This window comes from Phacochoerus africanus, chromosome 8 (assembly GCF_016906955.1).
Source record: "Phacochoerus africanus isolate WHEZ1 chromosome 8, ROS_Pafr_v1, whole genome shotgun sequence".
In the NCBI taxonomy this organism is placed as follows: Eukaryota; Metazoa; Chordata; class Mammalia; order Artiodactyla; family Suidae; genus Phacochoerus; species Phacochoerus africanus.
In genome coordinates, this window is record NC_062551.1 from 111432 (window position 1) to 136245 (window position 24814).

Here is a 24814-nt window from a genome sequence, read left to right on the forward strand (position 1 = left end):
GCTTTGGGACCCACGTTAACATACTGCACAAACGAGAGGGAAGAGGAAACAGGGAAGGGAAGCAGCAGAACATCCCAACAGAACCGTATTTCACAGGCATCAGAAATGCACAGTGAAGAGGGAGGGACACCCACGTTCATTTCCAACACTGTCCCGACGATGCCCTCAGGCTTCAGAGAAGAGAGCTCTCCAAACGCCTCCTAAGTGCTTGCGAGTGAGCTGCTGCCTCCTTGGCCCAGGTCAGCCGTGGGGAAGGTGCTCCGTGCGCCCCGGGCCCGGGGCCTTCACTGTCCCGGCACACAGGAAAAGGGAAAGAATGAATCATTTTGTCTTGAAATTGGAAGCACGAGTGAGAACTCCCGGTGTCGAATGTGTGTTTAGGTCCTCTTTTTTTTTTTTTCTTTTTTCTTCTGCTTTTTAGAGCCAGACCCGCGGCACATGGAGGTTCCCGGGCGCGGGGGGTCCGGTCGGAGCTGTAGCCGCCGGCCTACACCACGGCCACGGCAACACGGGATCCAAGCCAAGTCTGCGACCCACACCACAGCCCTTGGCCGTGCCGGATTCTTAACCCACTGGGCGAGGCCAGGCATTGAACCCGCAACCTCATGGTTCCTAGTCAGCCTCGTTTCCTCTGCGCCACGACGGGACCTCCCGAGGGGCCGATTTTGAGTGAGGTCTGTTACGGGTTGGTGGAACCCAGTCAGTGCGAACTCGCGGACTGGTGACTGCCCAGCAGCCGTGTGCGGTAGCGCGCTTTGGGGGAGCGATGCGGAAGGAATCAGGCAAAGGGCTGCCATCGCTGCCAGATGGTTCAAAAGAAGTGGTGTGTGCGGAGAGGCCAAAACCAATGGGGCAAGATGCCAACATTTGGGGAATTTAGGAGATGGGTCCATGTTTCTGCAACACTTCTGTAAACCTAAATTTGTCAAAAGGTGAAAAGATGAGTTTCCGTCCTGCCTCAGTGGTAACAAACCAAAGTAGCATCCGTGAGGACACGCAGGTTCAGTCTCTGGCCTTGCTCAGGAGGTTAAGAATCCAGCGTTGCTGTGGCTGCGATGTAGGCGGGTAGCTGCAACTCCGATTCAACCTCTGGCCTGGGAACCTCCATATGCTGTGGGTGTGGCCCTAAAAAAAAAAAGGATTAAAAGAAACTTCCTCTTTCGTACCTTGAGGAGGCTAGGTAAAGGCGGCATCCTCAGAGCGCAGCTTCAGTTACCCGAGGTCGGGGCTGGTGCTCACACCGCAGCCCTGGCACACCTCCCACCCTGCTGCCTGTGTCCCTGTCCCCGCCCCCCGGTCCCCCGGGGACTGGGCTGTAGCTGAGAGGAGATGCGTGGCTCTCCTGAGGGCCCCCTCGGTGGGTCTGCTTGTGAAGAAGTGAGTTTCTCTGGAGCCAGCCCTGGACCTGCACAACTGGCCACCTTTCTGCTGCTCACGTCGGGTCAATGAGGGTTTTCCACGAGGAGGAGTCTGTCGGGAAAACAGCTTCTATTTCATGAGCCTCCTCTGGGTGCCAGGCCGCATTCAGGGCTCCCTGGAACCAAACACCCCCAACAGGGATGTGTTCTAGTGCCTCGTACAGAAGAACCAGAGGCTGAGGCTCCGACGGCCACATGTGTGATGTGCCCAGCATCTGACCCCGCTGGGCGGGGAGGGCTGCGGGCTGGCACAAAGCCTTGTCCCCAGCTCACCACACACGCGGTCCTGGGCACAGACTCCGTGAGACCGGCTGCAGCGCCACCGCACAGCTCGCCCGTGGGGTGCTGCCCACACCAATGGGCTCCTCGCCACCACGATGTGGTCCCCAAAGACCCACGCGTGACGCCGCTTAAAGAACTTCTCGTCCGGAAGGCGTCGAGATGATGAGGGTGGCAGTTTAAAAAATAAAGCCAACTTTGTCGGCCACGTGCCAGTGGACTAGTTCTTGTGGACACAGTGATTGTAACTTGGGTAGCGTGGTGGTGGTGACACAGTAAATTCAAGAAGAGCCAACTTCCCTACAGTGGGTCCGTGATGATCGCGGAGTGTGCAGACCAGGGGCAGGAAGAGGGCACTGAGCCCTGACCCCCCCCCAACCCGAGAAGAAGGGCAGCGGGGCGGGACAGCTGCTGACCACCCTTACGGTGCTGGCCTTCCTCGGGGTCCTGCCAAGGCGGGCCAGGATGGAGGGCGCAGCCTGCGGCCGCCAGGGAGGGCTCCCCCGGGGTGCAGGGGGCGAGGGGTGGTGCTGTCTTGACCCAGCCCTTGCATCGGCCTTGCCTCTGGCCTCTCCGCTCTCAGGCTTCCCAGGCAGAGGGCACAGGTACTCCTGTGGCTGCATTTCCTGCCCCCCACCCCACCTGTGTGTCACCCACTCGCGCCAAGAGCCAAGCACGGTCCGGGAAGAGCAGGAAAGGCTGGGATCCATGCCTCTTCCCACAGGCTTCCTGGCAGCTGGGTCTTCAGAGCACAAAGCATCCCTGCAGATGCAGCTCCACCACTGGATGGCGGTGGCTCAGTCCACCACCCAAGGGTCCTGGCCAGCTGGAGCAGGACCTCCCACACCCACGCCCCGTGCTCCAGGTGTCCTTCCGGTGCCTGATCTCAGGACCCCAAGCAAAGGGCCCCAGTTGGTCTCCCAGGCACCTGGCAAGGATGCAGCCCCTCAGACAAACCTGGTCCCAGAGCTGCCATCAGCAGCCCTCTTGTCTAACCCTGACCTCCCGGGCACAGGCACCACTCCACCTGGAAGCAGAGCAGCCTCTCTGGGCAGGCCCCAGCCCAGCTTGGAGCACCAGGGTAGGCTGGGCCGGGCCAGGAGGGAGCGGTGGCCAGTCCATCCACAGCTAAGAGCTAGACGGCCCTCATCCTTCCATGTTGTACAGGAAGAGCCAGCGCCCCTGGACGGGCCCTGCCAGAGGCGGACCCGAGGGAAGACCTCGGAGGAGCTGTGAACAGCCCAGCCAGGGACAACCCAACGTCCCCAGAGACACCAGGGGCCTGGGGTGGGGGCGGAGGGGGCCTCCGGGTGGGTCCCAAACCAGCCACCCAGGTGAAACGCAGGCCAAGGCTGGCTGTGTGCGGCTGGCATCCTCAGTCCTGTCGGCCACTCCCTGGAAGCCCCCGGGATGACCAGGGTGGCCAAGGCCCAGCAGCCTTGCCCCAGGGGTGTGGAGGGCTTGTGCCCAAAGGGAGATGAGATACAGCCGCCTCCCCTCCCCTACCTTAAAGCCCTGCCATGGCCTCCCAGCAGCTCCCCCGGGAAACAGCCAGGCACAGCCACCCCAGGCCCCCGACAGCGCCAGGGAGATGCTGGTCCTTGCGGTGCCAGCCTAGCGGTGGGGAGAGGTCCAGAAGCCAGACCCTGGGGTCTCCAGAGCACAAGAAACGCCTTGACGTTGGCAATGACCAGCACGGTGGGCCTCAGACAGGCTGGCAGGGGCTCTGTTGCTCTAGGCGTCCACGTCCGGACAGGGCTCCTGGAAGAGTGACTGCTTCCGCAAGGTGAGGCGGGCACACCTAGGGCACGTGGTGGAGTTGTCGTAGTAGCAGTCCCTGGGGGCAGGGACAGAGGGTCAGTCCCAGGAAGGACAGGGGGCGGGGGGGAGGGGGTGTCAGTCCAGGAAGCGGCAGGGACAGGAGGTCGGTCCAGGAAGGGGCGGGGACAGGGGGTCAGTCCCCAGGGGCAGGGCTCTCTGCATGTAAAATTCTACCACTGAGTCTTCACAAGCTCGTTCCATCAGGTCCCCAAACCCCTCTACAGACAGGGAAACTGATGCAGTTTATCCCGAAGGCCAAAAGCTGGGGTGAGGGGGTCGTCCGATGCTCCAATTCCTCCAGGTGGGCCCCCCAAGGGGCCCCACCCATCGTCTTGTTACCAGGTGAGGTGGCTTCTGCTCACAGGTCTCAGAGACTCCACCTACCGACCTGCTGTCACCGCTCTGCAGAGCCTGTACCCAGGCCCCTGTGCACACGGTCCCCACGGCCACTTTAGGGTTTGAAAGGGGGCATAGCCAGGTGACACGTCAGACACCATGAAAACTGCTGGCTCAGAGGAGCTCACAGTCTCAACAAGAGTTTTCGCCGCGTCCTCACTGTGGCCGCATTTCCAGCTCTGCAGACATGGGGGTCAGCGGCTGCTGTGACAAACAGCAGGTGCCAGGCAAGACCCAGCGAGGACAGGGCGGGCCGGGGGGAGGCTGAGTCGGTGTGAGAAGCTGTGTGGGCCCAGCAGGTGCACACATATTTGTAACTGTCCCTTAAACAATGAAAATAGGGAGTTCCCGTCGTGGCGCAGTGGTTGACGAATCCGACTAGGAACCATGAGGTTGCGGGTTCGGTCCCTGCCTTTGCTCAGTGGGTTAACGATCCGGCGTTGCCGTGAGCTGTTGTGTAGGTTGCAGATGCGGCTCGGATCCCGCGTTGCTGTGCCAGCGGCTACAGCTCCGATTGGACCCCTAGCCTTGGAACCTCCATATGCCGTGGGAGCGGCCCAAGAAATAGCAAAAAGACAAAAAAAAAAAAAAGAAAATAACTTTCTTCCCATTTATGTGTATTATTCTCCCACCACGAGTCTTTAAAACATAAATGCTTAAGCTGTTTGAACCCAAGTCCTTAAACAAAGATATTAGGTATTTCTTTCGGCCCACGGAGGTCTGAGGGAGTCACAGGAGCTAGCAAGTGCAGGAATCTCGGGCCTCAGCTCAGCCTCAGTCCCGGGGGGGAGGGAAGCCAGCTGGACCGGGCAGGCCCGCGGGGGCTGGGCTGCACCCCCTCCCTGGCCCGGGGGGGCTTGTTCCCAGCGGAACTTTCAATTCAGACTCACACATGGGCGTCTAACTCCACCTCAGGATCAAGGCAGAGGGGTCTCGGGACCAGGCGGCCAAGACCAAGGCCCAGACATCTATCAGACAGAGCCCTGGCACCGGCCGGGCGGCCTGGGTGTGGGGGGGGGGCACCCACCTGTGGAAGACGGCGGAGCAGTCGGCGCACACGGACGTGTGGCTGTCGAAAGGGAACAGCACGTCACCCTCTCTGCAGAGCTCGCACACAAAGCCCTTGGCCTGGCACCGCTGGGGACAGGGCGGCAGGTCAGGGCCTGCTCTCGGGGCGCCTCCGGCCTGCTCCCCGACCCTCCCGCCTGCCCCGCGGCGGGGCCCACCTCACAGTCCAGCTTGATGTGCTTGGCGAAGAGCGTGTGGGTCTCGGCCAGCGAGCAGCCCAGGCGGCCCGAGTGCGTGTCCAGCAGGTCCTGCACCGAGTACATCTCGTCGTTCTCCACAAAGTGCTGCCGGTCCTGGAGCTGCGGGCCCGGTGGCGTGAGCCCCAGCGCTGGGCAGGGCCTCCCCCGGCCCACGGCCACCTCGGCCCGGGGCCTGCGCCCCTGCCCTGCTGACCCTGGCCACACACCCCACCGCCCCGCCAGGCGCTGCTTCTCTCTGCCCAGCCCGAGGGCCGCGCTCTGCTCACTGCCCCCGCCCTGCCTGCCCACAGCGGTCACCCAGGGAGTGTCTGTTGAACGGATAATTAGGTGAGCCTGGAAAAGTGTGTTCTACGGCCACCCCTGCCCGGGCAGGCCCGTGGCCGTGCACGCCGTGCAGACGCACAGCAAGGCCACGGAGCCACCGCACCTGCCGCTGTGCTCAGGGCCAGAGGCCACCAGGACAGACTGAGTGTCCCCTGGGACAGTGTGGGGACCTTCTAAAGGCAAGAGGTAGCAAGTCGGCTCCTCTTGGCCCTGGTCTCTGCTTCCCGCCTCCCCTCGCCCATGCCCTCCTCCCCCTCCGGGGGGGGCTCCGACCTGCAGGAGCAGCCGTGCTGCCATGGCCTCCCTACAGGTGATGAAGTATGGCTTCATGAGCAAGATATCCTGGCGCAGCTTCTGTGGACAAGAGGGGCAGGTAGGCGACCCGTCCAGGCCGGCCATGCAGGGCCCCTGGGGGCCGGGGCAGGGCTTTGCAGGAAGCTACCTCACCTTGCCCTCAGGGTCAGTAGGCACCAGAGGTGCCTGCCCATCCTCCAGGACAGTCCCAGATCTGAGTGCTCCAGCCACGCTCAAGCACTGGCCGCAGCTTTGGCCACAGCTTCCAGGCCGGGCAAGACTCCGAGGGCCTCTGTCAGCAGCTGCTCCACCCCAGCCCAGCCTCACACACCTGAGCTTGCAGCCAGGGTGCCCGGTCAAACCCCAGCCGCCCTCCTCAGCGCCATGGCCTCCTCAGCCACCTTCCGGTCAAGCCCAGTGCCCCTGACCAACCCCCCCAGGAACTCGCACCTGCCTGCCCCCACCCCGGCTCCTGCTGAGTGGCAGACAGCGCGGCCAGCAGCCGCATGCAGCCCTGCGCACAAAGACATGGCTGGGCTGACTTGGGATGCACACTGGGCAGCAAGGACGAGCACAGCGGAGAAAAGCAATGCTCAGCACCTCAGCAATGGCCATGCTCGCTAGGTTCAGCGAGACGTCGTTAAAAGTAACCTCACCTGCCTTTTATTTTTTTAGGTGGCTACTAGAAAATTTCAAACTGCCTCTGAGCCTTGCATGCCACTGTGACTGGACACAGCTTTATCGACTCTTAAGCAAAGAAGAGGGGATGGGCCCAGCTCAACCCAAGCAGGGGAGCAGGAGCAGGTGTACAGCGGCCCCCCGCCCCCGAGCCTCACCCGGATCTCCACCAGCTCCTCCACGTAGTTGAACAGTAGAGGGTTGATCTCTCGGAGCCGCAGCACCGGCCTTGACACCATCAGCGACAGGTAGCGCATGCTCCCACGGGACACCTGTGGGCAGGACACATGGCACCGCCGGGCGCCGCGGCCCCGGAGCCCGCCCCGCCCCCACGCAGGCCACGGCCCCTCCCCTCCCGCCCCAACCCCCATCACGTGCCCTGTGCCCCAGGAGCTCCCCCATCCCCTCCCCTCCCTCCCCCCTCACCTCGCCCTCCCGCCCCGTCCTCCCCCCCCCCCGCCCCCCCCCCCCGCCTCGAGACCTTGCGCGGCTCAAAGTCCCAATTGTGCACCACGCGTGCCGGGATGACGGCCAGGTCGTTCCAGTGGCAGTGGCTGCAGTAGTACTGGCCGGTGTAGTCGCACTGCCGGGCCTCACTGGGCACACCCCCTACGGAGTGGGCAGGGGGTTGCAAAGTCAGGGTCCCCGCCACACCCACCCACCCACAGCTTCAGGCCCTCCCCCAGCGGCACCCACTCGGGCCTGCGGAGGAGCGCCAGCGAGGGGGCCGCGGGCTCCGGACCTGACGGACCCTCTTCTGAGCCCCGAGAGCCCACCGGCTCAGCGCGCCTTGCTGCCCTTGGTTTTCTCACCAGTAAGAGGGGACAATGACGGGACGGCCGCATGGGGCTGCTGAGGAATCCCATGAAGTTAATCCCGGGAGCTCCCCTGAGTCTGTTTCTGGGAAGGAGGCCTGAGAGACGGCCCCCGTCATGGGGTTTTCCCACGTAGGTGGGTTTTCGGTGACAAGGGAGCCACACCTGGGTGGCCGAGTGCAGCCCAGCCCTGCAGGGACTCCTAGGTGCTCCGTGCCTGAGCCCCAGTCAGCTTGAGTGGGCAGGGGAAAGACGTCACTTCCCAAGGAAGGAGCAGGACTGGGTCCGCGCGGGAGCCAGGCTCCATTTCACTGCCTGGCTGCAGCTGCCCCCGGGCGCCCTACTCGCTCGGGCACTCACGCAGGGAGATGGGCGCCCGGCACTCGGCACAGCGGTAGTCCTGGCTGTCCAGCCCTGCCTCAGGGCAGATGCTCAGCTCGTACTCGGCCTGGTGGCTGACTTTGGAACGCACGCAGGGCTTAGAGATGAGGTTCAAACACTTGCTGTGACAACGGTAGTAACACCCTAGGTGGGGGGAGGACCAACAACAGGCTTCTTAGAAGGGGGGGTCATCCTGCAGCCCTGAAACCGTAGCAGGTCCAAGATGCCCGAGGTTCCCACCTGAGCCTTGCCCTGGATGTCGTGCAACCTTGCCCCCCCAACTCCAGCCTCACAAGTGTGGGGCCTACGTGCCATTCCCATCTGGATGCCCAAAGGGCATCAAACCCAAGTGTCTAAATGCAGTCCAGCTCCCGCTTAGCACACCCACCCCCCCTTCCCACCTGGGACCGCTCCAGCCCTCCACCCGCTGAGGCCATCGACAACGGTGCCGCCAGCCCCACGGCCTCTCACACCCACGTCCAGCCCTTCAGCCAGGGCTGTACGTGGCCCTGTCCCATCCCAACGCCCCACCCTCTGCTCATGGCCAGCGTTAAAAGCTGAGTAGGTCTTCGCCCACCTGTGGCCCCTGGTGCACCTACAGAGACGCCCCCGGCCATGTGAACCCACCTCTCCCACACCCCCTCCCAGGCACGGTGCTCCAGCCACACTGCTCTGTGCTGCTTCTTGGAGGCACTGGACACGCACTGACCCCAGGGCCTTTGCACAGATCACTCCCCTGCAGGAACATTCCTTCAGGATACACCCCAAGTCTGTGCTTAAATGTCACAAGATGCCCTATATTTTTTGTCTTTTTTTTTTTTTTTTTTTTAGGGCTGCACCTGCGCAGCCTATGGAGATTCCCAGGCTAGGGTTCTAAGTGGAGCCTAGGCCACAGCACAGCACAGCAATGCAGGATCCGAGCCGTGTCTGCAACCTACACCACGGCTCACGGCAACGCTGGAACCTTAACCCACTGAGGGGAGCCAGGGATTCGTTTCCACTGTCCCACGACGGGGATTCCGCAGGATGCCTTTTTATTCCACCCTAAAGTAGCACCCATCCCGTCTCTCCTTCCTTACTGTTCTTCGCCGTACTGTCCAGCTGCCACTTCACTGTGTCTGATTTCTCTTCCAGAAGAGCACCTCCAACGGGATGGTGTGCAACCATGGCAGTGTTTTCCTGCCCTGTCCAGCAGGGGAGCCACCAGCCCCATGTGGCTCCTGAGCACGTGGAACGTGGATAGTACAACTGAGAAGCCAGTCATTTATTTCAAATTCAAATTTGAGGAAGTTTCCATCATGGCTCGTGGAAACGTATCCATGAGGATGCAGGTTCGATCTCTGACCTCGCTCAGTGGGTTAAGGATCCAGTGTTGCCATGAGCCATGGTGCAGGTTGCAGGTGCAGCTCTGATCCCAAGTTGCTGTGGCTGTGGTGGAGGCCAGCCGCTACAGCTCCGATTCCACCCCTAGCCTGGGAGCTTCCATGTGCCATGGGTACAGCCCTAAAAAGCCAAAAAAAAGCAAGAAAGCAAGAAAGCAGGAGTTCCCGTCGTGGCGCAGTGGTTAACAAATCCAACTAGGAACCATGAGGTTGCGGGTTCGGTCCCTGCACTTGCTCAGTGGGTTAAGGATCCGGCGTTGCCGTGAGCTGTGGTGTAGGTCGCAGACGCGGCTCGGATCCCGCGTTGCTGTGGCTCTGGTGTAGGCCGGTGGCTACAGCTCCGATTTGACCCCTAGCCTGGGAACCTCTATATGCCGCGGGAGCGGCCCAAGAAATAGCAAAAAGACAAAAAAAAAAAAAAAGAAAGAGAGAGAGAGAGAGAGAGAGAGAGAGAGAGAGAGAAAGAGAGAAAGAGAGAAAGAAAGAAAGAAAGAAAGAAAGAAAGAAAGAAAGAAAGAAAGAAAGAAAGAAAGAAAGAAAGAAAGAAAGAAAGAAAGAAAGAAAAAGAAAAAACATTTGACTGGAAATGTGGTATGTGGACATGAGCCTGGTGAAGGCAGGCCTCTGGGTCCTGAGCCCTCGAACGCCACAGGGCCTGGGAAACTGAGAGCTCTGAGGGGGATTCACCCTCGCTCCCTGGGTGAGTACCTGACTGCCCCCCAGGAGCAGTTTGCTCCAGCTCACCTGTGCAGGTGTACCAGGCCTGGCCCCGCTCACCTGTGCAGGTGTACCAGGTCTGAATGAGTCCCCAGATGATGGTGTTGCACTTGTCACAGGTTTGCTTCACGCTCTTGCTCTTCTCCTTGTAGAAGCGGTGCTCGAGAAGGACTCGGATGTTGGGTTCATCCTCATTGGGGTCCTGGGGGAGGGCCAGGGAGGGGTGCCGGGTGAGCCGGGCGGACCGTCTCTCCCAGGCGGCATCTGGAGCTGAGGTGATGACTCTGCCCCAGGCCCCGGCCCGAGACCTTCACAACAGAACCCCCTGAAGATGCGTCAGGCCTGGACTGCCTCCGCCAGCATCCCTGGTGCGAAGAGCTGCCCCGGGGCCTCGTGAGGGCCAAGGCCACGAGAGCAGGGGTGGCAGGGCTTCTGCTGCCCTTCACACGTTGCTGGCTCCGCGCAAAGGCAGATGTTGCGGTGGGGGGAGTCTTGGACTCGCCAGGAACTGACAGAGCAACAAAAGAGGTGGCCCTGGCTTGTCCAGCACCAAGAGCTGCCACGTGGGGCCTGGGCCACCTGCAGTATTTCCACATGAGTAAAAGGAAGTCCACTTCCTTTGAACCACTGTATTTTGGGGTGTCTTACCCCACACCATAGCCTTACCTACGTTCAACTGAATATTCCAATTTGTAAATTCCCAGGATGAGCCCTGCAGGATGCAGCAGCACCTGGGATTCTGGCCCCTCCCGTTGTCGCCTTCAGGAAACCACCCCCACTCCGGCTCGAGGGGTTCAAGGTGGGACTCCCTCACCCACTTGCTCCATGAGTGGACGCATGACCTTGGACTGGCTCATCCACATGCAATGAGCAGAGAAGCAGCCTGCCCGGGGCCGGGGGCCCATCTCTCTCCCACCTTCCTGGGTGCCCTCACCTCCGCCCCTCAGCCCCGGCTGCCTTGTAGGAGGCGGGCCGGACCCACCTTCAGCTCCTGGAGCTTCAGCCGCAGGTGGACGAGCCGCACCACAGCGTCCTTCTGCTTCTCCGAGTGCTCGGGAAGCTCCAGGATGGCCTCCTTGCACTCCTGGATGGCCTGCCGCAGCTGCTGCACATCAGAGGCCAGGAACAGGCCCTGCCCGGGCAGGAAGCCAGCAGTCAGGTGCCTGCGTGCTCTCCTCAGTGGCCCGGCCCCGGAGCCCGCTGGGCGCAGAGTAGACCTCCTCGCCCCCTGCTCGGCCGGACGTCACGCAGGGCCCGAGGCCAGGGAAGATCGTGGCCAGGGCAGGGGCCTCCCCACACCAGCTGCCCCCGCCTGGACCTGGCCAGAGGCCACTCAGGGGCTTCCGGAGACGGAAATCAGGAAGTTTTTCAAACACAACTTCCTTTTTTGGAGTTCCCACTGTGGCTCAGCAGTAACGAATCCAACTAGTATCCATGAGAACGTGGGTTCCACCCTTGGCCTCGCGCCATGAGTCGGCAATCCAGCGCTGCCATGAGCTGCGGTGTAGGTTGCAGACACGGCTCGGATCCCACATTGCTGCGGCTGTGGTGCAGGCCGGCACCTGCAGCTCCCATTCCGCCCCTGGCCTGGGAACTTCCATACGCCACAGGTGTGGCCCTAAAAAGATAAAAACAAACAAACAAACAATGAAAAAAAACACACAACTTTCTCCTTTTAGAAATCCAGCGCCCTCTGTGTCGCTTTCACTTCTGCAGAGCTTCCTCTCGGGTGAAAGCAGAGAAATGCCACTCATCTGTCAGGAAGGAGAGGACGCGGCCTCTCGAGACACCCCAGCACCCCTGTCCCCGGGCCCAGCCCCTCTCAGTGACCCAGGGTGGGGCTTAGCGAAGCCCCTGCCGGAGGGAAAGGAGACGGGCCAGGTGTCTGAGCTGGGGGCTGGGGCTGCTCTCAGGCTCCTCCCCCAGCACCCAGAGGCTCCAAGAGACCAAGCGAGGCGGAGAGGAGACCCCGCTTGGAGACCAGAGGAGGAGGAGGGGCTCAGAAATGGCATAATAAAGACGCAACAGGAGTTCCTGGGGCTCCGTGGATCAAGGACCTGGCATTGTCACTGCAGCAGCTGTAGTGGCACAAGTTCGATCCCGGGCCCAAGTACTTCTACGTGCCGCTGGTGCAGCCAAAGGAAAAAAAAAAAAAAAGATGTAAGCACATAAATGAAATAGACATGGGTGTCGGCAGAGTGTAAAGCAGGAAGACCAGATACAAAATGACCAGCAAGGAGCTCCCACTGTGGCACAGTGGAAATGCATCCGGCTGGGAACCACGAGGTTGTGGGTTCGATCCCTGGCCTTACTCAGTGGGTTAAGGATCCGGCGTTGCCGTGAGCTGTGGTGTAGGTGACAGAGGCAGCTCGAATCCCACGTTGCTGTGGCTGTGGTGCAGGCCGGTGGCTGCAGCTCCGATTGGACCCCTAGCCTGGGAAGCTCCATATGAAGCAGGTGTGGCCCTAAAAAGCCAAAAAAACAAAAATAAAAACAAAAAAACAAACTCCAAAGTGAACAGCACATGAGGACTTAAGTCACATTTGAATGTTATTCTAATGTTTCTCCCAAATAAAAGTTGGGGACAGTTCACATAAAACGAAAAGATTTGAAACTTAAAAAACAATCATTAGAGCCTTTTTATTTAAAAAAAAAAAAAAAAAAAGCAAGGTTTCCATGGAAGAAAACACAGCACAGATAAAGGGGCCCGGCCTCACTGGGTTGGGGGTGCGGGGTGGGCAGGCCGCTGCCCCCTCCCTCCCTCACCCCCAGCACCATGGGGACAGGGCTGCCTGGGGCCCCAGGTCGAATCACTGCCACACACGCTCCACAGGAACTGGCACGTAGGGAGAGGAACAGCAGGCCAGGCTCCCAAACCCCAGGTCTGGCATGTCCCCCCAAGCAAGGAGATTGGGGGGTGGAAACCGGGGGTCACATAGCCTGAGCAGGGGGGTGACGAGGACACGGCTGGCTCCTCACGCTCTGGGGCACCTCATTCCTCCCCCAGCCTGTGGACCCCAAACCTTACCACCGGCCGGGCAAAGTGGTCCTCGGACAGGCCGAGATCCATCACGCGCTCTGGACAGCGGAACTCCGGTTCCCCAGGGGGCAGCTCGGGCAGGGCCTCTGGTGGGAAGGGCAGAAGAGAGTCAGACTGCTCAGCCGCAGGGGTGGGGGCGGTGGGGGGCACAGGAGGTGCTGCGGGCAGCAGGGCCCGTGCTGGCCTCGGCCCTGTTGCATTCGCAGAGGAAGCCTTGTGCTTGTGCAGACAGGGAGCCACTCAAAACTGTATTACAGAAGCTGCGCTCGAATTCTACAGCACAGGCTCCTGCGTGGGACGTGGATGCAAGAAAGGCCGCCTGAAGCCCACACAGCAGGATTCCTGGGCCCCCGTGGATTCAGGCCCCTCACCCTGCCGGCTCTCCCTGAGGCTTGGGGCCCCGGGACCCCCCGACCTCCATGGGCCTGGACCTCTACAGGCCCCTCCAGCTCCTAACCTCTCACCCTGCAGATCCCAGCGCCCGTTCACGCCCCCACTTCCCCGGGGCGAGTGCCTGCTGTGTGTTGCGCCCTGAGACACAGCGGTGACAAGACAGTCACAGATCCCGCCCTCAGGAGTGTTCCTCCTAACGGGGTAGAAAAGCCAGCGTGCTCCCCGCCCCCCGCGCCACGGAGGAAGCGCCCGGCGCCCCAGGGTCAGGCCTTGCGCGCAGGCCTCCGCCACGCACCCACCTCCGGCTCTGGCGTCCAGGGCCTCCTCGCCAGCCCCCCGCTCATGCTGCTGTGGCCCCCGCTGCTTGTCGAAGGGGTTGAGGTGCACCTGCCGGAACCGGGCCAGCTTCTCGTCATATTCCATAGCACCCCGCCTGTGGGGCGAGCAGAGGTGGGCGTCCAGCTCCCAGGCTCCCCGTCCCCTCCCCTCCCCTCCCAGGGTTTCAGAGGGGACCCTTGACCCCTGTCACTCCCCCAGGAGGCTCAGGGCGGAATGTCTGCCCTCCGCAGCTCCATCCTCTGCCCTGTCCCCAGGCCCCATGGCCCCACCCCCTCAGGGGCTGGGTGATCTGCTGAGGGGGTACCTGGGGGGGGGGCAGAGAGTCAGAAACCAGAACCCTGACTCCCAGCACCAGCCCCTGGGACCCCACCTGCTGCCTCACTGCAGGAGGAAAGGCCTGAGCAACAGGGCTGCCTGGCCACCCAAGGGGCTCCTTTCCTGCCAGAGAACCTGCCACCCGCGCAGCACAAGGATCAGGGCTCCGTCACCTGCACTGTGGCCCTGGGCAGGGCCCGCCAGGCCAGAGCCCCGTGACGAGGCCCCCATGGATGCCAGTGCGTCACTGTGCGGGCCAGGCTGGCACTTCACCGGCCTGGGTTCTGGCTGATGCCCCACGGGGCCTGAGCCCACACCTCGGGACCCAAGGCAAGAGGCAGGAAGGGCCTGGTCCGCAGCCTGGCACTGCTTTCCCCCAGCCACAGACCAGCAGCCTCGGACACAGGGAGGAAGGGGACCAACTCAACTAGCCAGGCCACTTTCCTGAGCGGCCCTCAGTCCCCAGGGTGCAAAGAGCTCCCAGGAGGTGGTGGGGATGTTTTTAAAGCTTTGCAGCGGGTTTTGCTTTCCTCGTGAGTCTGGATCATTCGCGGTTGTAAGAGGCAGTCCTATGACCCCTATCTGCCTGCACCCACGGCATATGGAGGTTCCCAGACTAGGGGTCTAAGGGGAGCTGTAGCCGCCGGCCTAGACCAGAGCCGCAGCAATGCCAGACCCGAGCCGCATCTGCGACCTAAGCAACGCGGGATCCTTAACCCACCAAGCAAGGCCAGGGATCCAACACACACCCTCACGGCTCCTAGTCGGATTCGTAACCACTGTGCCACGACGGGAATTCCTGTTTTGTTTTTTTGTTTAGGGCCCCACGTGCAGCATATGTAAGTTCAAATCGGAGGTGCAGCTGCCGGCCTACACCACAGCAACGCCAGATCCGAGCTGCACCTTCAGTGACTTACACCACAGCTTGAGGCAACACTGGATTCTGGACACTGAGCAAGGCCAGGGATCGAACCTGTATCCTCACAGATACTAGTTGGGTTCTTAACCTGCTGAACCACAATGGGCACTCCCTGCTCCCACTGCTGCTGTTGTGGTTTTTTTTTTTGGCTTTTAGGGCCATACCCGTGGCCATGGGTTCCCAGACAAGGGGGTCCAATCAGAGCTACAGCTGCCAGCCTATACCACAGTCACAGCAAGGCCAGATCCGAGTCAAGTCTGCGACCTACACCACAGCTCACGGCAACCCTGGATCCTTAACCCACTGAGTGAGGCCAGGGATCGAACCCACAACCTCATGGTTCCCAGTCGAATTCATTTCCGATGCGTCAGGACGGGAACTCCCTGTTCCCACTGTTTTAATAACTTTCCAGGTCTGGATTTTCTCTGATAGTGGAGAAGACTGAATTTTCACTTATCTCATGATTTCTCAGCTCCCTGCAGCTAGATGTGGTCATGTGATTATGTTCTGACCAATGGGATGTGAACAAAAAGATTTTGAGCCTTCTGGGAACTCTTCTTAAAAGGTAGGACTGCCCCTATTGAGCTTTTCCTGCCTCTTGCTGCCTGGGATGCAGATATAAAGGGTGGAGCTGGAGCAGCCACCTTGGGCTGTGAGACAGAAGCCCTGAGCTGCAAATCTCCTGGCTTCATTCAAGTGAGACAAGCATAAACTCCTGCTTCAACCACTGTTATTGGGAGGACGATTTCTGACTCTTGCAGCCAAAACAGATTCTAACTGCTAACACCCACAGCCTTATGGTAATAAGACGAATGGACCCTCTTCAAATCGCAGCTCTGTCAGCTCCAAGCTGTGTGACCTTGGGCAAAGGCCTAAACCTTTCTTAGCTTTTCTTTTTATTTTTTTACTTTGATGCTACGCCCATGTCATGTGGAAATTCCCTGGCTAGGGACTGAACCCCCACCCCAGCAGAAACCCCAAGTCACAGCAGAGACAACACCAAATCTTCAACCCACGGAGACACCAGGGAACGCTTGGCTTTGCTTAGGAGTTCTCATGTTCGAATGGGGAAAATAACAGTCCTCACCGCACAGGGTTACAGATTAAATTCGTTAGGACAAAGTTCTCAGTACCTTGGCCAAAAATAAATACCAGCTGCCATCTGCTGTTATCACTGTCACTATTAAGAATCAGACCGGCCTGATTCAATGTTGTCTCTTGCCATAAATAAGGGAAAACACACTGCCTCCCGCCCGGAGTGGGGGCAGAACTAAAAGGACTGGCATATGTGGCAGTGAAGCCCGAAACCCAAAGTCGCTGTAGAGGAAACTGTGTCTGACACCATGTGACGAGCAGCCCGACCCCAGGAGACTGAGGTGGGGGCCCGGGAGGTTCCCCTGAGAAACCTCCCAGCATTTTAAAATATGGCCAGGGGAGTGCCCTGGTGGCCTTGTGGTTAGGACCCAGCGCTCTCCCTGGGCACTGCAAGTTCAATCCTGGTCTGGGAACTGAGATCCCACGTCCAAAAAAGCTACCACTGCAGGCCATAGCCAACATTCTTTAAAATTAAATTAAAAAAATATATATGGCCAGAGAAGCTCAAAGAAGGAAACACCTCCCCGCTCCCGGCAGGGCTCCTGGGGCTCCAGTTCCTTCAGGAAAAGCAGCTCTCATTAACCTCGCCACAGGCGGTCAGCAGGGGTGTGGAGGCCGAGGAGGGCAGAGAAGTGGGGTTGCCCATCTCTCCCAGCCTGTTTCCCCCCTGCCAAAGTGCACAGTCCAGGGCAGAAGGACGCCACTGACACGTGGGCCCAGCAATGAGGGCGTGGGGGCTGCCTCTGCAGGAAGCACCACCACCCTCACCACCCCACCAGGCACGCCCCACAACAAGCCCTGCACCCGGAATTCAGGCCGGGTCTCCCAGGGGCAGGCAGGAAGGTGGACACTCAGACGAAAGGACACCAGTCCTCGGCCCCCCTCCAGAGACCGCCTCTCTGGGGGTGTGGACTTTGCTTTAAAGGAAACCTCAGGATGAAGCCCAGGGCTCTGGGGCACCTGCGTCAGCCTCCCACACCCCGGCGCCGGGCTCCAAGAGGTCCTGTCATCACCCCTGCTGCCACCAGGGGCTCCCGGGCTCCTACCTGCTCACACCTGGAAGGAGGCCCACCGGGACCGCTCTGGGCGCAGGGCCTGTGTTACTGTCCCTTTAAGGAGCCTGAGTCACCGAAGCCTTGCGCCACCTCCTCGAGGAGGACAGCCCCACCCTTCCCCCACAACAACAACACACACGCCCAGGACCCTGCGCCCCCCCCCCCCCCCGCCCATTTCACAGACTGGCCCGGCCCCCCCGCACAGGGTGGCCCTGTCTCGGGGGACCCTCCCCCCCCCCCCCGCCCCGGGCCTCACGGATCCTACGACAACGCCTGTCGACAGCCGGAAGCAGTGACAGTGTCACCTGGGGTGGCCACGTCCACCAAACCCCGCCGGAGCAGGGTGGAGACAGCTGAGGTCACCAGCCCCCTGTGCCACCCAGGGAGGGGCCTGGCGGCCCAGAGTCCCGCTGTGCGCCCCGGCGGGGCCTCGGCGGGGCCTCGGCGGGTCCCGGGGCCCCGGCGTCCGCGCGGGAGAGCCCCCCCACCCCGGCCCCGGGCTCCAGGCCGGCGCCCCGGCCCCCGGCCCCCGGCCCGCGCCTCCCGCCCCGCGCTCACCTGACCGCCGCCGCCGCCGCCCCCGCTACATCGTGGCCGCGCCCTCGCTGCGCTGGAGCCGCCGCCGCCCGCTGCTGCCGCCTGCGGCCCGGAGGCGCACGGCAGCCGCGAGGCCGCACCCCCAGCCGACGCGGAGGCCGCACGTCCCACTCCGGGAACTGGGCCCGCGGGGTCCCCGCTGTTCAGGACCGGGGGGAAGAGGAAGTCCCCTTGGGGCTCTGACGGTGCAGACTCGACCCCTGGCCGGGGAAGCTGCATGCGCTGCACGTGCAGCCCCAGAAAGCAAAAAAATAGATGGTGTGAAATAAAATTCCTACTTCACGGCAAGACAAGAAAAATTTCAACAGCAGCTCTGCCCTTGGGCCTCTCGCCCCTCGCTGTGCCCGGAGGACCCGCATTTCTGCGTCCACCCGCCCCCCCCCGCCCCGCCCACATGGCAGGAATGCCTGCTCAGCTACCAACAGCCACGTTTTCCCAGCTCCAGCATCAGGAGCTTAGATCTGGATTGTGTCAAGTGTCAGTAATACGTCATTTGATGTCCAGCCCTCTGTCGTAAAAAACTGCCATAACCGACTGACTTCTAATGGGCAGAACTGTCCTCGGAGCTTTCTAGATGCTCTTCCCGGGTTATAATTCTCAAATTTGGCTCGAATAAAGTTTCCAGCTTTTTGGAATTCCCATCGTGGCTCAGTGGAAACGAATCTGACTAGTATCCATGAGGTTGCAGGTTCAACCCCTGGCCTCGCTCTGTGCGTTAAGGATCTGGCGTTGCCGTGAGTTGTGGTGTAGGTCGCAGACTCGGCTCGGATCCCGAGTTGCTGTGGCTGGGGTGTAGGCTGCCGGCTGCAGCTCCAATTCGACCCCTAGCCTGGGAACCTCCATGTGCCAAGAGTGAGGCCCTAAAAAAAAAAAAAAAAAATTCAACTTCTCAGATCTACTGTTTAATTTTCTATTCACAATGGTAAGGAAGGGGACTGCATTTTCTAGATTTTTCCTTAATCACAAAAGTCCTAATTTAAATCAAAAGCAAACGTTCTTTTTAAAAAAGCTGGTATTTAGGAATTCCCCTGTGGCTCAGCAGGGTAAGGATCCTGCGGTGGTCACTGCTGTGGCTCTGGTTACAGCTGTGGCACAGGTTCAGTCCCTGGCCTGGGAACTCCCACATGCCGTGGGCACGGCTGGAAACAAAACTGGCATTTAATCTTCTTTTAAACCCTGGGAGCTGAGGGAAAAAAGGAAGAGGGGACCTCTGTGCAGTCAGCTTCCAGCTACCTGACCCCGTGCGGCCTTCGCAGCTGGCGAGGGGAGGAGGTGCTCCAGTTCTTCCCCCTCGCTGAGGACACCGGAGGCCCAGCGGGGCTTCTCAGCAGCGGCACAGGAGTCGAGGAAGCCCCGTCTGTCTTCACCACCCTCCACCACCCCCATGTCAGAAACGAAGGGCTAGAGTTCCCATCATGGCTCGGTGGTTAACGAATCCAACTGGGAAACGTGAGGTTGCAGGTTCAATCCCTGGTCTCGCTCAATGGGTTAAGGATCCGGCGTTGCCGTGAGCTGTGGGGTAGGTGGCAGACGTGGCTTGGCTCCTGCATTGCTGTGGCTGTGGCGTGGGCCGGCGGCTGCAGCTCCGATTCCTCCCCTAGCCTGGGAACCTCCATATGCCGCGGGAGCGGCCCTAGAAAAGGCAAAAAGACAACAACAACAAGAAGAAACCAAAGGCTGCAGCAAGAGTTTTGTTTGCTTTCTGCACAGCTTTGGGGCCTAGGACACTGCCTGGATACGTGGGTGCCTAGTGACAGGGCCTGAGGGAGGGACAGTCCCCAGGAGAGGAAGAATGTTCCACCTGGCAGGGGCCCACTCCCACGGTGACACAGCAGGGAGCAGGCAGAACCCGAGGAGCCAGATAGACGCTAAGCAAAGAAGCCGGTGAGTAGCAGGTGTGACGCTCAAGAAGCAAATAAGCAGGATGCCAAGTGTATGAAAAGCTGGGGAGGAGGACATGCCAAGCCCCAACGCGGAGGAAGCAGAGGACCGCGGGCAGCCGGCAAGGGCCCAAAGCCGGATGTGTGAACGCCTGGAGCCCACGGGGCCAAGGTTCGCAGAATAGAACTCAGGTCGCGTGGCCAGAAAGGTGCAGAGAGAGGGGATTGGAGGTGGGAGGGGTCGTGGGTCAAGGTGAACACTCTGGCTTTTTTTTTTTTTTGGCTTTTTAGGGCCACACCTGTGGCATACAGAGGTCCCCAGGCTAAAGGTCCAATTGGAGCGACCGCTGCGGCCTGCGCCACAGCCGCAGCCACGCAGGATCTGAGCTGCGTTTGCGACCTACACCATGGCTCACGGCAACGCTGGATCCTTAACCCACAGAGTGAGGCCAGGGATGGAACCCGCAACCTCATGGTTCCTCGTCGGATTCATTTCCACTGCGCCACGACAGGAACTCCCACGCTTGGGCCTTGATGGTGGTGCGAGACTCGGTCACTGCAGTGGCAGCACCAGGCCTAAACCCTCTGAGCCACCAGGGGCCTCTGCGAGCTTCTTCTCGCCTCAGGGCTTTGTTGAGGTGTAACCGACATGCAGCAAACGGAGCGTTGAAGTGCACCGTCGGATCCGTCTTGACACATGCATACACCCCACAGACTATGGCTCTCATTAAAATGAGAGGTCCCCCGGGCCCTGTGGCCACCCCTCCCTGTCCCCACTTCTGTCCCCAGCACCCATGGCCCTGCTTTCTCGGTCTGGGGCCTGCTGGTCCAGTGTTAGCATGACCTTGGTGATGCTGGACTTCTTTTTGTTAATCTTTGTTCTCGGCCTTTCCCACAACCGTCACTCTCCCTCCCCCGTGGCAGCTAGAAGGAGCTCAGGTGTGTGACACGCACTGGCAAACAGAGGAATCCTGGGGAGACTCTACGCTGACCTTATAAATGCTTCTGCGGGATGAAAATACAGCCTCCTCCTCCAGAGGCCTTCAGAGAAGAAGAGAGAGAAACGTCCAGACACGCCCACACGGGCTTGGGGGCCAGGCAGTCCTGCTCCATGGCTGACCCCTCCTGTTTAGCCTCAGGGCAGTGGCAGTAGCCTTGCCACGTGGCGCCATCAAAGGGAGGGCCTTGACCACTTCCAGCAGGGTCCAGCTGTGTGACGGCCACCACCCTGGAGCCCCTGGGGACAAGCTCGCTGGCTGGTGAGCTCGGAAAGCCTCCATTTGCTCAGATGGAGCCTGGATACAGATCACAGAAAGTGCTGGGCAGTAACCACAGGTCAAGTGCAATGAACCTGCAAAAGTGACTTTTCCTTTCTTTTCTTCCTTTTCGGCCGCCCCGCAGCATGTGGAGTGCCGGGGCCAGGGATCAGATCCGAGCCGCAGTGTCCGACCTGCACCACAGCTGTGGCGACGCTGGATCCTTAACCCACGTGCTGGGCTGGGGATTGAACCTGCGTCCCAGCACTCCCGAGACACCACTGATCTTGTGCAACAGCAGGAACTCCCAGCTTTTCTAAGTCAGCACTAAAGGTGCTCTCAGTTCATTTGGGCACCATAACAAGGTACTGGGTGCTGTAACTAAGTACTGGGTGCTGTAACTAAGTACTGGGTGCTGTAACATGGTACTGCGTACCATAACAAGTTACTGGGCGCCTTAAAAAAGTACTGGGCACTATAGCAAAGTACTAGGGGCTCTAACAAAGTCCTGGGTGCCATACAAAGTAGTGGGTGCTGTAACAAAGTCCTGGGTGATTTACAAGCCACAGACATTCACTTCTCCTGGTTCTGGAGGCTGGAGGCTGGGGTCGGGGTGCTGGCCTGCTTGGGTGCTGTGAGGGCCCTCTACTGGCTGCAGATGGCAGTTTGCTCCTTGTGTCCTTGCGTGGCGAGGGGGCTCTGTGGGCCTCTTTTATGAGGGCCTCATGCCAGCCAGCAGGCTCCAAGCTTGGGACCTCACCCCTCCAACACCAGCCACCGCATAGGGGTGAGGACTTCACCCTCCGTGGTGATGCAGCGCTGAGACACTCACGGACTGGGAAACCGTTCTTGCCATCAGACTGGGGGTGACAGCTCTCTGCCTCCTGCCTGGAGCATCTGTGTCACCGGGTCACATGGCCCAGGGCAGCCCAGGTGTGCCTCTCAGCTGGAGGGCCTGCACCGCAAAGTTCTGGTCTGTGTTAAGTCTGTGTCTCCCCAGGAAACGGGACCCTGGGCAGCTCCCAGGTCCGGCTCCGAGGTGGGCGTCTTCCCACAGAGCCCACAGTGTGAAACCGAGCCCACGCAGGTCTCCACCCTTGCTCCAAACCTCATGCAGCCCTGGCCCGCCTTCCATCTGGGAGAACCCCAACTGTGCGGACAGTGACGCCTGCAAAGTGACCCTCACAGGCTGGGCTTTGTCTGTGCCCAGTAGGTGCACACACTCACTTATTATCGTCTAAGCCAGTAGTTTTCTAAGAATTTCAAGAGCAGAGGTCTCTTTTTTCCCGCTTTTTTTAGGGCCACACCCGCGGCATATGGAGGTTCCCAGGTTAGGGGTCCAAAGGGAGCTGCAGCTGCTGGCCTACGCCACAGCCACAGCGAGGCCAGACCCCAGAGCCGTGTCTGCGACCTACACACCAGCTCATGGCAAGGCTGGATCCCTGCCCCACTGAGCGAGGCCAGCGATCGAACCCGCATCCTTATGGATGCTACTCAGGTTCATTTCCACTGCGCTGCAGTGGGAGCTCTTCTTCTTCTTCTTCTTTTAATGACTGTGTGGAAAGTAACATGAGGTCTCTTCTGTCGGAGGAAATCTTGGTGCCTCCACTTTGCTCCCGCGCCCCTTCCTGCGACCCCCTCCTCGTCCCCTCTTCTCCCAGGAACAACCTGTCTCAAATGAGCCAACGGGAAGGACGTGCGCCCTGACCGGACCCACAGGAAGGGGACAGGGACATCGCCCGTGCTAGGGACAAGCGGGGGGGGGGTCCTTAGTTCAGCGAGCGCGCTTTCTGGAGCACCCGCGCCCCTCTGCACAAGTCAGGAGCCTTGTCCGTCACTTCTCCCCCGTTCATGGGTCCCGTTTCTCGACGCTGACGGTCCGAGCCAGTCCCCAGCATCTACGTGGAATGCCACCTCCTGAAACAGGCGTGGGCTATAATCTCTGCAGCTGGGCCATTGCCCTAGAGAAAGCGCCTGCCACATGGAGAGGGGCAGACTCGAGGGTTCTCTTCCACTAGACACTCACTGTCCCCTCCCCAGGCCGTCATCCCCAGGGGCAACAGGAACCCTCCCGACTGCAGCCCTGCGCTTTGCAGCTGCTGTCCGTGGGCAGCTCTGTCTGACTCCACGCCTCAGCTTCTTTGTCTGTAAGCAACTGCCTCACAACTCTGCCCTGATGTGCGACCTGGTGGCTGAAGGGTTCGAGGCTGCCTGGCCCCCAGGACAGGCCCTGCTGTGGGGACAGTCCAGGCTACCAGATTCCATAACTGAGAAGTAACTGCTCAGCATAAACGTGTCCCCAAGTGCAACGTTATTCTGCGTTTATCTGAAATTCCACTGTAACCGGGCACCGTGTGTTTGCTCTGGCAGCACTGCCTCTGGGTGTGGGCCATCTCCTGGCAGCCCTGTGTGCTGGCCAGGGTGAGGGCGAGGAACGTGCCCAACCCTGGATGCCCCTGGACAATGGCCCAGGCGGAAAGGGGCAGGTGGACCTGAGGACAGCCGATGTGCTAGTGGCATCCACACTGGCGGGTCCTGGGAGGCTCAGGTGGGACTGCGTAGACCCTGGGCCGCTCCTCCTGCCCCCTCGTGGCCATGCAGGCAAGCTCCCGTCACTGACAGTAACAGGTATTCAAGAGCTAACACGTACGGCTTTTATTATAGGCCACATGCTGTTCTAGCCACTTTCTGAGGCTATTCCTGTTTTCAGGCTGCACAGCCAACCGCTCTGAAACGCAGTGACACAAAGCAGACGCTCCCAGCGCTCGGAGGGCTGTGGGTCAGGAATCCTGCAAGGGCCTGTGTTTGCCCAGCTCAAAGAACCAACGGAAACAGCCATGGCTGAGTGGGGAGGGGTCTTACCTGTCGGAGGCAGGGTCCTGGGGCGACTCCCCACCGTCTGCAGAATGGTCTTCGCTGGCCGAGGGGCGCAGATGGCCAGTTATAGGGGAAGTCCTGCCAGGTTTCCAGCAAACAAGGGAAACCAGCAAGGGGCACGCTCCTGGCCGCCCTCTTGCTGGCGGGGGCAAGGGCATGGGAAGTCAGTTTCAGGTGGGTGAGGTGAGGCGGGCGCGCGGAGAGCCTGTGGGTGCCTGACCGTGCACCAGGGCTGGCTTGTCTCTGTGCACAGCATCCTCCATGCGGGGTGAGGATCCTGGGAACTAAATTGCTTCTCCTGGGAACAGCGCTGGAGGCTCCTGGGCACCAGCGGGAGAGGAGGGAGGGTGGAGGAGGGAGAGCTCAGAGCAGCAGGGTCCTAGGTTCCGTCAGTGCTGCAGCCGGAGGGGGCAGGGCGGCCCAAGGAGCCCAGCTTCCCCCAGGTGACGTGAGCCAGGACGGAGGAGTCACGAGTGCAGGCTCAGGAGGAAGTGTGATTTCTGGCCATGGTGAGCCAAGTGGGCGGCCCACGGCCTGGGCAGGCACTCACGTCCTTGCACCTGGCTTCTGGCCTCCTTGCCGAGGCTTAACAGGGTACACGTGCCAGCCCTCAGGAGAGACCCCGCAGGTGACTCAAGTCTTTGGGGGTCGCCAAGCCCCTTGAGAACCTGCGCCATGGATGTCCCACCCCCCAGGCGTGTGGAGGCCCTGGCCCTGCGAGGCCCCCGTGGAGTTGGGGTGGAGGCAGAATATTAGCTCAGGTGGTCAGCACAGGAGCGGGGGCTTCTGACGCCTTCTTTGATGTGGCCGTCGCTGAACACGTGTGGCTTAGTAACGTCCCCACAGGCCTTGTTTACCGCAGGGAGGGCACCTACGCCCAGAGGCCATGAGTCCCTAATCCCCTGCGGCTCAGTGTACAGGATGAAAAGGACAAAGAAACTAGGAGGCTTATAGGACACTTCCACCCCTAGGACCCCACTGGGCAAGGGCTGGCATGGGTAACCGACTAAGGCCAGCGGGAGCAGACCACATCTCTCTGGACTCCACGTTGGTACCCGCCTCCCCCACTTTAAGGGATTAAAAACCCCTATAAGACAATAGAGAAGGGGGGGGCTCTTCTCCCCGCTCCCAGCAACCCTGGGAGCCGTCTGCTTTCCTTTAGTAAGAACCCTCCCTGCTTGCGCCTCTGTGCTCGCGGAGTTCGTTCTTTGACCGGCGTGAACAAGAGCCCGGATTCCGGTACCACCGTTCTGGCACCAGGGTCAGGCCCTCACC

The 24814-nt window shown here is 60.4% G+C and overlaps 1 protein-coding gene across 10 annotated transcripts; it reads right to left on the reverse strand.

Moving 5' to 3' along the window:
- Positions 1 to 1854: 1854 nt before the first annotated feature.
- DEF8 (differentially expressed in FDCP 8 homolog) lies at positions 1855 to 23937 on the reverse strand. Of its 10 annotated transcripts, none has more exons than XM_047793550.1 (12): positions 23525 to 23933; positions 13506 to 13639; positions 12802 to 12899; positions 10756 to 10905; positions 9801 to 9975; positions 7654 to 7818; positions 6960 to 7087; positions 6637 to 6750; positions 5780 to 5860; positions 5141 to 5281; positions 4942 to 4983; positions 1855 to 3534 (listed from the first exon to the last, which is right to left on the reverse strand). In XM_047793550.1, exons 1-12 carry the CDS (start codon positions 23695 to 23697, stop codon positions 3499 to 3501), a joined length of 1437 nt encoding a protein of 478 aa, XP_047649506.1. In that variant the 5' UTR covers positions 23698 to 23933; the 3' UTR covers positions 1855 to 3498. The 10 variants fall into 10 exon arrangements, with proteins under 10 accessions (XP_047649506.1, XP_047649504.1, XP_047649503.1 ...); XM_047793548.1 differs by having other exon boundaries at positions 4942 to 5051; positions 5780 to 5857; positions 23525 to 23930; XM_047793547.1 differs by having other exon boundaries at positions 4942 to 5051; positions 23525 to 23928.
- Positions 23938 to 24814: the final 877 nt, after the last annotated feature.

Bases quoted from the DNA above. Each gene is read 5' to 3' on its own strand.
- DEF8 (XM_047793547.1), bottom strand. From the start codon at position 23,697: ATGCCCTTGCCCCCGCCAGCAAGAGGGCGGCCAGGAGCGTGCCCCTTG. The intron at 13,640-23,524 runs GTAAGACCCCTC...CTCGCCCCACAG, and splicing joins CAGGACCCTGCCTCCGACAG to GCGGGGTGCTATGGAATATG. The intron at 7,088-7,653 runs GTGAGTGCCCGA...CCCACTCCGTAG, and splicing joins CCGGGCGCCCATCTCCCTGC to GGGGTGTGCCCAGTGAGGCC.